This window comes from Malus domestica, chromosome 07 (genome assembly GCF_042453785.1).
Source record: "Malus domestica chromosome 07, GDT2T_hap1".
Classification (NCBI taxonomy): domain Eukaryota; kingdom Viridiplantae; phylum Streptophyta; class Magnoliopsida; order Rosales; family Rosaceae; genus Malus; species Malus domestica.
The window spans coordinates 8,939,787-8,952,794 of NC_091667.1; the positions used below are offsets into that span (position 1 = coordinate 8,939,787).

At 39.0% G+C, this 13,008-nt stretch overlaps 1 protein-coding gene across 1 annotated transcript in view; it reads left to right on the forward strand.

Moving 5' to 3' along the window:
* Positions 1-7,282: 7,282 nt before the first annotated feature.
* The window catches only part of LOC103410089 (NAD-dependent malic enzyme 1, mitochondrial-like), a gene marked incomplete at both ends in the record, with an annotated part of 31,351 nt that continues 25,625 nt past the window's right edge, over positions 7,283-13,008 (forward strand). The window contains 8 exon segments of the mRNA NM_001328766.1: positions 7,283-7,366; positions 7,966-8,062; positions 9,164-9,282; positions 9,459-9,626; positions 10,443-10,571; positions 11,475-11,535; positions 11,877-11,980; positions 12,084-12,167. Of these exon segments, the coding sequence (NP_001315695.1) occupies positions 7,283-7,366; positions 7,966-8,062; positions 9,164-9,282; positions 9,459-9,626; positions 10,443-10,571; positions 11,475-11,535; positions 11,877-11,980; positions 12,084-12,167 (846 nt within the window).

Here is a 13,008-nt window from a genome sequence, read left to right on the forward strand (position 1 = left end):
TTGCCAAAGTTCTCTGACAAAGTTGAGACACGTGAAGCTTACAGCTCCCACTACACCGCTCTGACCAAGAAGGGTAAAAGAATAGCAAAGAAACAGCACTAACAAAGTTTAGACACATAAATTTTGAAGGTCTAGCTACCATATTATTACCCACAAGGGTAAAGGAACAGTACCACTGCTGGATAATTGGAAAGTCCATGTGTGTCAACCTCTGTGCTTCCTGCCCAACCTTTTCTCACATTCGAGAAAACACTCCCAACAAGATTGCTTGCTCCAAAATCGAAGAGGCACCGCCCTCCGAATCTCGAGAGCCAGACTCCCAACATGATTACTTTCTCAAAAATCGAAGAGACACCGCTCTCCAAATCTCGAGAGCCAGACCCCTAGCAGGATTGCTTTCTCAAAAATAGAAAAGGCATCGTTCTCCGAATCTCGAGAGCCAGATATCTGACAGGATTGCTTGTTCGAAAACCGAAGAGGCACCACTTTCCCAACTTCAAGAGCCGGATCTCCTTGGATAAAGCTTGTCTGTAATCTTTACACGCAACATCAGCTTTCCAGATACCACAGACCACTTTTTCAAAGTGCTTTGACAAAGTTAAAACATGTGAAGCTGGCAGCTCCCACTACCGTGTTATGACCAAGCAGGGTAAAGGAATAGCATTACTACTTGTTGTTAGGGAGACTCCTATATATGTTGACCTTCATCCCCAACAAACAGGCAGACCTGCAAAAATGCTCAACCCTTCCTCATATCTGAGAGGGCACTCCCAAAGAAGCCTTTCGAAATATTCAGCTTTCTTTCCCCCCGATAATACCTCTGCAAACAAGCTATACTAGAGCAAGAATATCTCATATCATCAGGGTTAAAAGCAAGAGTATCCTATATCATGTTTTTTCCCTGTCTTTTCCTTTGGCCTTGTTCTTACTTGCAAGACAATGAGAAAGAGAGCAATCAGTCAGCACTTGGAATCAAGCTTCCAGTCAGGAACTGACTGCCTGGAACCCCTTACTTGATTACTTACCTGGCATTGCTCTCGAGTACTCATCTTCAACATCTTATGCTTCCAGGGAAGATACCGCATCTGCCTAAGGAACATATAGGGTAAGTGAGAAGGATACAAGGAAGCATGTGGAGACAAGCGTAACAGCACACGTGCCGATACATCCACTACTCTGTTAAAAGCAAAAGTATCCCATATCAGCAGGGTCGAACGTACTATAGATTTGATGGACTTGTTTTGACCCTCAAATTCTTCAGTCGGCCTTATACTCTGGAGGAAACCAGAAAACCCTCCAGCCCAGTTCAAGAATAAGCATGTGGAAAGTTACTTCTTCAAAAGCAAAAGTATCCCATATCATCTATTCTCATTTTTCTTCTCTTTATCCTTCATGCTGCCTGCAAGATAGGGAGAATGTGAACAATCAGCCGGAACTCGAAATCAAAGTTCTGATCTGGGACTGATTGCTTGGAGCTCTGATTGCTTACCTTGTATGTCACCTCTTTCAGCAGATCCCCTAGCTCGACGACTTGGAGGACTCCTACTACATGGTTTGTATCGCGAATTGATACATTACCTTATGCATCTCCACCAGTTAAAGATACCACCCCTGGATGGAGGAAGAGTACTTCCAGAGAAGATGCCACATCTACCTACGAGACAGATAAGGCAAGTCAAGACGATACCACACTCCGGAACTTAGAAGTTTCGTGATTACGAGATCATTCTCCCACAATATTTCCTAATGTCATTTGTACTAAATCATTCACTTGTACTCACTAAAAGAGAGCTTGAACCTATGTACTTGTGTAAACCCTTCACAATTAATGAGAACTCCTCTATTTCGTGGACATAGCCAATATGGGTGAACCACGTACATCTGGTGTTTGCTTTCCTATCTCTATCCATTTATATACTTATCCACACTAATGACCGGAGCAATCTAGCGACGATCACAAAAAGCGACCGTTTTCGCTACCTAGGATCTATCTTGCAAGAGAACGAAGAATTAGATGGAGATCTCAACCATATAATACAAGCTGGATGGATGAAGTGTAAGAGTGCATCCGGCGTGTTGTGTGATCGTCGTAGGTCACTGAAGCTCAAGGGAAAATTTTATAGGACGGCAATAAGGCCAGCGATGTTGTATGGCACAGAATGTTGGGCGGTGAAGCATCAACACGTACACAAAATGGGTGTAGCGGAGATAAGGATGCTTCGTGGGATGTTTCGTGGGATGTGTGGGCACACGAGAAAGGAGAAGATTGTGAATGAGGATATCCGAGGTAAAGTAGGAGTAGCCAAAGTTGAAGGAAAGATGAGAGAAAATCGGTTACGGTGGTTTGGACATGTGCAAAGAAGGCCTACTGACGCTCCGGTTCGAAGATGTGATTACGGAACAGAGGTTCGGGGCCGAAGGGGTAGAGGAAGACCTAGGAAAACTTTGGAAGAGACCCTAAGAAAAGACTTAGAGTACTTGGATCTAACGGAGGACATGACACAAAACCGAACACAATGGCGTTTAAGGATTCATATAGCCGACCCCACTTAGTGGGAAAAGGCTTTGTTGTTGTTGTTGTATAACTCAGGGCTTCTGATGTCGTTTTTTCCTTGCTAAAAGATTCAGACGTTCAGTCCTTCGCAGTGGGTTGTCGTTTGTTAGAATTGCTATTCTTTTCTGTGGCTAATGAGGAGGTCGCTTCCTTGTTATTTTCTGCTTTACTACTCTTTGCTTTTTCACTGCGTCTTCTTTTAGGTCCGTTGTCAAACGTATACAAAGACACAATGTCAGGAATTTCCCCCAGAATGTTATAATTCGATTCTGATGCCATTGTTATCGCAAAATATTCCGATCCGTTGAATTACAATTGTAATCAACAAACTAACCGAGAAATCCTTAAAGGCAAAAGGACAATGATATGGTACTAGGTCAAGACTCTCCAATTGTCACAGTAAACTCGTATAATTCTGAACCAAAGAATTCGACTTGAAGCTCAATGCATGCCTCGTATTGTTCATGAAGGGGGTATTTATACTAGTAAGAACTGAGGACTCCAACTCCTTGTTTAAGCAGGAGCATTTAAACTTACTCGTTTGCAACCCAATATCAATGAGGAGGAGGAGGAAACAACATCTGGTTATTTTGGGAGAGGTTCGTAGTAGATTATTTCCTTTCCTTTTTTTTCATGTGCTTTCATTGATATTTTTCCCTCTAGCTGAAATAGGGCAAGGTAATTATAATTTATAAGTCAAGGTTTACATGTTTATTAGTTCGTACATTTTGTGATTCATTACTTATTTTCTTAAACTAAAACATCGGTAGTGAAACTTTTCTTGTTTAACACATATGGAAACGAAAAATAGAGTGGGTTCAGTGAAAAATTGGGGATCGGATAAACTTTGTAGTGATTGTGAGTGTCATTGACACCCTGTCATTTCAAATTAGAAAAGTTCCAATCCAATAAAGATACCAGAATTTGTGAATTACACAAATATTTGTTTTTCAGCACAAATTTGCATTTATACTACACTAAACAAGTACAGAAAAACGCTCTTAATCGTTTGAGCTACGACGCGCTAGAGAAGAACAGTTTGGGGGTAGAATTGGAAGAAGAGTGAGTCAAAGAAGGGCAATGAGAATGAAGAGAAGGACAGCAGCAATGAAGGAGTACTTAACAGCAGCAACAAGTATAGCCAATGCGATGAACAGAAGCTGCCACAGCACCTGCACACTCGCCCACGTCAGCAGCCCCGTCAATCCGACGGCCAAGATGTTGTTAGGATCTGGGTCCAGCAGCAGATCACCCCATCTGATGTTGCCGAATAACGGCCGTTGATTCTTCCCCAAACCATCGTCACCGCCCCCACCGTCGGATCCAATTCCTTCTTCGTCCCCTTTCTCTTCTTCCCTCTCCTCGGAATTGGAATCCTGCTTCAACCCGTTGCCGTTGTTCGCAAATACTACAAATCTTTTGGGTATTTTTGGGATTTGGGTTTTGAGGGGCGAATAGGAAGAGAAATTGAGATGGGTGTGTAGCGATGGAAATGGAATAGATGGAAGTGTTGCGATTGGTGGAGGTGTGAGAGCAGTGAGCCCTAACATGTTTTCCTGCACATCCAAATTTCCCAGGGAAATGGGGAAAGCGAGAAAGGATCCTTTTCAATTGTCCAATTTTCAATTTTTGTGGGTTGGGTATTGGGTCGTGTATGTGAATTGGATTGAAGCCTTTGGACTACAAATATTTGGGGGTTGGGTATTGGGCAATGCTAATGACACTAATTGTTTTAAATTAAATTTATAAACTAAATAATGGTTGTATGATTTAATTATTAATTAAGTGTCGATTAACGTTTTTATTTTTTATTAGTAACACGTTATTTGATTTGCACATTTGATTTAAAATTTTGATCTTCTTAACATTATTTTTATGTGAAATATAAAATTTTAAAGTGGGTGTCCATGTGACTAACTATAATCGTATAATATTGGAGAATTTTTTGTTTTTTTACAATAACATCGTCCAATTTTGGATGAAATTTTAACATAAAGGGCTTTGTGGAGACAAATTGAAACACCAAGGGGTATTATTGTAAACTTAAAAGGGTTTTGAGTGCACACGAAAAACATCAAGATATGCTAGTGTAAATAACTTAAAATTGTGAGGTATGGTTAGGATTAATATTGTCATAAACTTAACACTTTAAGATATGAAGATCGGTCCGATCCAAGCCACGGATGAGGAGAACAAAGGCGCCAAAAAAAAATTATGTTGCCTGTTCTATTGCTTTACAAACTGAAGAAAAAAATAAATTAATTAAGGAGCACAACATGATTGCCGCCCAGTGTGTTGGTACGATCTGGTTCACCCTCTCAAACTGAAACTGCATAAAATTATCGGTTCCATTCAGTTCGATTTGTGTAAGATATAGAAGAAACTGTATAGTTCGATTTATACCGGTTCGGGTTCCAAACTGATATTTACATTCTTTTTAAAGGATCTTCTATTTTTGCATCAAATTCTTTTATCTTTTAACACAAATTCATCCAGATCAAGAAAATTTGCAAAAAGGAAACCAGAGAAAGTGAATGAGAGATGAAGAAGAGAACAACAGAAGGGATGTTTTCAAACTAATAATAATGTGTACGAAGTTTTAAAATTAATTTTTTTCTCTCCTTGAGAACTTTTCACACCTGTTGTGTGTGGGCTTTTATCGATCCAACCCCCGTTCAGCTGTTGGCCCTAAGAGCAACTCCACTATTGGAGCCATTTTCTCGGCAATCCACTATTCAATCCATCATGTGAACAGTAACTGCCCTAATGAACAGTAATTGCCTTTTGCATCTCCACCGTTGCACTTGAATAGCCCTGGCAATAGGCAATAAAATATTATTAATTTTATTTTTTACAAAATAATATTAAATAAATTTATTTGTAATTTCGGATAAGATATTTTAAATCGTTCTCGTTGCGCCACGTGTCATTTACCCAAAACGACTATTATTGGTCATAGATTTCGATAAGATATTTTAAATACGTAGGCATTCACGTTAAATTTTCAGATATTTTTTTCGAATTTTTTACAATTTTTAAATTTTTTTTATTCAAATAATTAATCTCTGCCGTTGGATTTAAAAAAAATTGAATTCCAACACTCCAAATTATGCCACGTGTCACAACAGTAACTTTTCTTAATTTTAAAACTATTTTTTAATTTATAAAGCAGATTAATATCAACCATTGATCTCAGATCTAACGGTTGATATTAAATTAGTTTTTTTTATTACTGTTTCAAATCAGACGGCTCATATTAAAGAGCGGTTGAGATCAAACAGACCGTGGAAAGCCACGTGGCTTCCCAACGGTCACCTGCTGAAACTGGCGTGTGGGGCTCGTGCCCTGTAAAGCTGTCGGCTGACGCGCCCCCACTCACAAGTGAGGGGCACGCGCCTGACACAAAAAAAAAATAAAAAAAGGACTGACACCAGGCCTAGCGTCAGCCTAACGTCACACCCACCTCGGGCTGCAGGGCTGGCAATCCTCCACGAGCCTGGCCCTCGGGCTCCCACCTTCACTCGGGCTACCCAACGCTGGAGCCCTATCTACCGGCCCTCAGGCCCTTTCCCTTCGCTTGTCCCCCGAGCAACCACCAAGGGTGGAGTTGCTCTAAGCGTGGCTAAGGTCGCCAATAACCTCTTGTTCGTTTGCTTTTATTTTATTTTATTTTAATTTTTTATGCTTCTGTATCCCTTGCTATACTTACAAATCCTCCAAAAAGTTTGCATTCGTTTTACCTTGAGTCCTAAACACTGATTTCCGCCTTATTTTCACTTCGATCTTCAAATTACTTGTCCTCCTCCTCTCGTCTTCGTGTTTTTGACAACTGATTTCCTTCTACATCTCCTAAATACCATGCCTTGACGCGGATTTATCAGAAGATGTGTAGAGCTCCGGCTCTAGTGTTTATGCCACCACTTTCTACTCGTGTGCCTTTATTGGCACAGATGCCTGTGGTTTTCCCATCGGCTTTCCCATCGATTTCTTTCGTCTTGTGGTGGCAGATCATTGATGAAGCTTTGTGTATTCTCCTTCCCGAGCCCTTGTTTGGTCGGACTTTAGGCTGCAGTGTGGTGATGAATCTCTGTGGCTATGGACCTAGGGTCATGCCAGGGTGTAAATTACTTAGGTTTTTTTGTTTGTTTGGTTTTTGTGCTGGGCCCTTTGCTGACTTTGGGCACTGTTTTTTCACGTTTGAGGTCTTGCTTTACATTGTGCTTAATTTGTTGTATTTGGGCCTTTTTGTATGTACGTGCTGTTTGATGGTAATGAAATTTACCCTCTGACCATCCAAAAAAACAAAAATTTAGGTAGCTTGAGAGCCAGTGCGCAGCATGCAAACAAACGGACGTGTGTGGGTCCCCGCGTATTAGCGACGGCGGGCCCCGCCCAACTGATCTGACTGTTGACAAGTAAGCCAAAACTCTCTCCCTTTGCAATTCGGGGGGAATGGAACCAATGCCATTTAAAGACACAGAATAATAAGGGACAGTCTTCACCGCCAATCATACAATCACAGATTCTCACTCGTCCCACTTCACTCCCCCCTCTCTCTTTCTCTCTCTTGTGTCTCTCTCTACAGGCAAACGCTGTGACTAGTCGGCCGGGGTCGGAGGCATGTCGAACTTCAACTCGCCGATCAGGCTGTCGTCGTCCGTCGTCAGACACCTCAAGAGGTACAGAGTGAGGGGAACGGGCACCAATGCTCTGCTCCCGCACTCCAGATCATTCACTACAACCGAGGGCCACCGCCCGATCATCGTCCACAAGCGCAGCCTCGACATTCTTCACGATCCCTGGTTCAATAAAGTACCCTCGGTTTCTTTTGCTCAATTTGCTTTCTTTAATTGTATATATTTTTCATCGTAATTCTGATTGATTGATTGGGAGGATTTGATTATGTGCGGCACAGTTTGTAAATTGGATGGATTATTTCGTGTGATGGCATAAGATGTAAGAGATTAGTTATGTTAATTGTTGTTGGTTAAGCAAACCATTGTGCTAAAATCATGTTATTTACCGAATAATCGAAATTAGATTATTGTTTAAACAATGTGCCTAATTATTTCAACTTCTTAGAAATAACCTTTTTTTTTTTTTTTTTTGAGTTCTGGATATAAACTTTTGATTTGATGGTACAGAGCAGAGCTCTTTCTGTGTAATCTAAATTCGCGATACGACAAACGAGTCGTTTTTTTTTTTTTTTAATTTGAATGAGTGTTGATTAGTGGTGCTTAAGCTAACCATGGCTTTGTGTGTTACTATGTATTATTGCATATGAATAGTGATGGCGTTTATCATCTTGTTGTGTTTTATGTTTGGTTAATTTGATTTTGAAGTTACAAAGAGTTGATCTTTGCTTTTGTTTTTTTTTTGTTTTTTTTCCCTTTGAATGATTGTCAAATTAGGGGACGTCATTTTCCTTTACAGAGCGAGATCGTCTTGATCTTCGGGGACTTCTCCCTCCAAACGTTATGTCTACCGAGCATCAAATTGAACGCTTCAGTAAGTCTGTTCTTACTTCCTTTTTGGTTCTTTTTCCTTTTGTAGGGACAAGTTTATACTCTTCCCGTTTGAGGGTAAGAAACAGATATGAAAAGCCCATATATGTGATCTGATGGTTTAGAAATAAATCTTAAATGTAAAATACTTATCTATGCACACATATAACTTATGTTCAGTTTCTTTGGATATATGACAAGTTTAAGTTATTTTGGAAGATTGAGGATCTGCATATCTAAACCTCAACGAATGTGGAAAATGACTGATACTAATAGAGTGGTAGTGTATAGTAAAAGAAGAAATGTGTAGCAAGCTTCCGCAAGTGTAACATTTTGGCTCTCTTTGGACTAGCTCTACTAATACATGTTATTTTATAATTTCAGTTCTTCATTTAGTTGGTGCATAAACCTTGATATGTTAAAGATCTAATTGTTTTTGTTGTTAAAGTCAAAGGTACTGATACTTTTTTAAAGGGCCATTCTTGACTAACTGGTCTCTTAAATATGCTGGGAGCAGGATGGCCAACATATAAATAAATAAGGGGAATATGCTTAATATTAATAACAAGGAATAAAGGTCGTACCCAGTGCACAAGGCTCCCGCTTTACGCAGGGTCTGGGAGAGGTGAATGTCGGCTAGCCTTACCCCCATTTATGGAGAGGCTGCTCCCAAGTCTCGAACCCGAGACCTACCGCTCATGGAATATTAATAACAAGGAATAATTTTCAAAATTTTCTGCATCTTTACATGTGATACAGACTGAACAGTTGTGTCTTCGGGCCTCTTTTTAGTGGCTTAGGTAGTCGGGAACTAAGGGGAAGATCGTATAAGTTTGTTGTGGTCTCTGAATCACTTCTCTTTCTCCTCCCCTTGCTTCTTCTACGTGTGTGTTTTGGAAGGTAGTCCCTAGTATGTTAGATTTCTTAAGTTTACTCGAGCAGCAAGAATTTTGCATACTCTTGGATTTTTGTAGTGTTTAAGCATCGGAATAAAAAATTTCTTACGTTGCTTTCACTCTTAGTTTTAGATGTTCAAACACATTTTATTTCCAGTAAACTAACTGAATGTTTTTAGTAATACCTATTGGAATTTATTAATTGACAGTGGTTGACCTGAAGAGACTTGAAGAGCAAGTAAGAGATGGACCATTTGATCCAAATGCTCTGGCCAAGTGGCGGATACTTAACCGGTTGCATGACAGAAATGAGACAATGTATTATAAAGTGAGTTTCAAACTTCAGCATTCATCTACTTGTATAGTATTTTAAATTGATGTGTACCATGTATCTTCATTAGGTGATGGTTTAAAAAGAAAATGTTTCAAAATTTTAATGCGTAAGTTGAAATGTTACTTTTTTCAATGGATCATGATTTATTTAAAATTGTAATGTCTGAACAGGTTTTGATTGCCAATATTGAGGAGTATGCACCTATAGTCTACACTCCTACTGTAGGTCTTGTTTGCCAGAACTACAGTGGTCTGTTTAGAAGGCCCAGGGGAATGTACTTCAGTGCGGAAGATCGTGGAGAAATGATGTCCATGGTTTATAATTGGCCAGCTGATCAGGTCTTTTATACTTATTAATGGTGCCCTCATGTAGGCCAGTTATCATCACTTTGTGGATTGGTTTTTGCTTTCTCAGGCTTTCATAGGTTGTGTTTTTCAGTTAAGCAGACCACTAGTTCACTTTGCTTGTGTTTACTCTTTTGCTTGTATAGGAAAAGTACATAAATAAATCTTGATTGCTAGTGAGTTGCTTAGAATCATTGTTAAAGAATTATTAAGACTTAAAAAATTTAGTCTTAGCTATCAGTATTTTTACTGAGTTTTTCTTATTTTATTTAGTTCCAAACTTCAATTGTCTTTGTTTTATATTGTCGGTCAATATGCTAGTTCTTGGTGCTTGATTTTCTATCTTCCGTGCATTTTACATGGCTATATGTTTGGAAGTTATGGGTTTTGTATTATTTTTTTTAATTTTTTTTTATAAATTTTAAGTGAGTGATACAAACATTGACTACTTAATCGAAAAAAGCTAGAAGTGTAGATACGGGGCTTCAGAGTGAGAGATGTGGGTTCATATTTGACCGGTTTAACCAAATAGATTACACTTATTATTAAGGTTCAAATGTGTCTAAAACTAGTTTTAAGTTGTATTACTAGAAGTAGAAAGGTCAATTATTGAAGATAGTAAAACAGAAAACAGAGGCTAAATTTATTTACCCTTCTCATTTTAACACTTTTGCAGAGGTATGGGTTATTGAACGTGAATATCAATTTTGGTGTTCATAGAAATAACGCAGCCTATTTCTTCACCAAAACAAGAAATGTTGCAACGTAATTCATGTAATTCATGTGATCACCCGTGGAAATCATGTGCAGGTTGATATGATTGTTGTTACTGATGGGAGCAGAATATTGGGTCTTGGAGACCTTGGAGTCCAGGGAATTGGAATTGCGATTGGGAAGCTAGATTTATATGTTGCTGCTGCTGGAATAAACCCTCAAAGAGTAATCTCTTGCTCTTTTTTCCCCTTTTGACTATGCTTTATCTCCTAATTAGATAACCGTGATGTCTTTGTTTCAACATAAACATCCAAATATTATTGCAAGTGATGATTGTCAAATTTGTTTCGGTGACCCCTGTTAAGAATGAGTCCCACATTGATGGGAGGAGGGATCTTTCATGGGCTTGTAAGAGGTTGGGCTACTCCCCATTTGCGCATTGGTTTTATGGTGGAACCTCAACTTTCGTCATGGTATCAGAGCAAGTTGTCCCACACGTGAAACCAATCGGCCACATGTGCTCCACGTCACCCCGTTGTGTTGTCCACGTGTTAGGCTCGAAAATTCGTCACATGTGAGGGGGCGTGTTGAGAATGAGTCCCACATTGATGGGAGGAGGGACCTTGCATGGGCTTATAAGAGGTTGGGCTACTCCCCATATTGACGATTGGTTTTATGGTGGAACTTCAACGTTCTTCAAACCCATCTAAATAACGTTGATCCTTATAAGTCTTTTGACAAATCATATTTGAGTTTGTGTCATTCTTTTTCATGGTATCCCTCCTGGCTTAATGGGCTTTAAGACAATTTTTTCATCTGTTTCTGTTTCCTTTTAGCTGTAAAATTGTTTCTTGTATATATAAAATACAGCAACGGCTAGAGGGTTCTTATTGTAATAGTAGGGAATTGGTGATACTTTCATCTTCCATGATTGTGAACCACTTGATCTTGTTGGGTGTTTGCCATTGATGAGGTCATTTATCTTTTCTCTGTCACTTGACCTGGTGAACCTTCATCTTGATTTGTACTATGCATCGTTTCATACATACTCTCCTCATGGTCACATGTGGAGAGTTGTTTTAGACTTTCCTTACTATTGTTCTTCATCCCTTATCCTGCCTACTATAGGTACTTCCTGTGATGATTGATGTGGGAACTAACAATGAAAAGCTGCTCAAAGACCCGTTGTGTAAGTATTTCCTCATCCAATCCTGGTCAATCTATGGTATAAGAAGCCGCTGTTATGATTCTTTGCATTGGAAATATGGTGCTGGTACAATATATTAAATATGCGAAGACAATGAATTGGCACTCTAAAGAATTTGGTGACAATCATTTCAGAAAACACCATTATGTTATGATTCAGTTCTCCCCTTTTATGTTTAGTTCTCACTTTTCAGATAATTAATATTCACTCTGGCATCAGTAGCATTTATATTTCTTTCTGAATTCTTTCCTTATGTGCAAGTATTCTTCGACAGTTGATTTTATATCCATAGCAATCAACAACCATCCATTCTTTATTCTTAGATTTGGGATTGGATAGACATCGTCTTGATGGTGATGAATATGTTGCTGTTGTTGATGAATTTATGGAAGCTGTGTTTACTCGTTGGCCAAATGTGATTGTGCAGGTAATTTGAAGTGTCATTCATGTTTACATAGTTACAAGAAGCTGGAATGCTAGTATGCACCAGTTTTCTTTAAATAGATGCTTAACACAGCTTTTCTGTGCAGTTTGAAGATTTCCAAAGCAAGTGGGCCTTTAAGTTGTTACAGCGTTACAGAAATACCTATAGAATGTTTAATGATGATGTTCAGGTATTTGACTTCTTCATTTCATGAGATAGCATCTGATCATCTTTATTTAATGGATGTGTCATCGTTTTATATCAATCAGGGTTCAAACTCCTTGCTCACTTTCTCAGTGAAGGCCTCAATTTTGCACTTTTCAAATTAAAGTATTGTTTGTAGGCCCAATTCTACAGGCCTCTTTCTGTTTAAAATGTCCAGTTCTATTTTCTTTAGTCTGCAAAAGCAAATCTTTCCTTAGGGGAAAAAAAAAAAAAAAAAGCTTTAGAAATCTACATTGAGACACACACTTTACATCTTTACATTTTTCCCTAGCTCTGAGGTTGGGTTGAAAGTCAAAAGAATATTTTTACATTTATGGAGCAGCCTCTCCATAAATGGGGGTAAGGCTAGCCGACATTCACCTCTCTCAGACCCTGCGTAAAGCGGGAGCCTTGTGCACTGGGTACGACCTTTATACCTTTGGTTTCCAACAAAAATAATTCATCTTCACTGTACATCTTTATTCACATGCTTGGGTGATGCTGAACGTTTATTTGAGAAGTTCCTTTTAGTTACTTTCAGAATATAGGTACAAGTGACTTGAATAGAAAGTTTTGGACCTTGTGAAAAAGCCCAAGTTTTCCATTTGCATTGTATCACTAGTAATATATCAACATAGAACATACCCAGAAATTTATCATCTCTAGTTAGGCAAAAGTACAGTTTCGCATATACTTGTATACCAGGCTGTAAATTTCGTGTTTGTGTAATAAACAGGAAAATGAAAACCTTGGTATTGCTCCATTTGACTATCGTCTATGTATGTTGTTTCATACACTCACTCAATATGATTTGTATATGTTGCTAC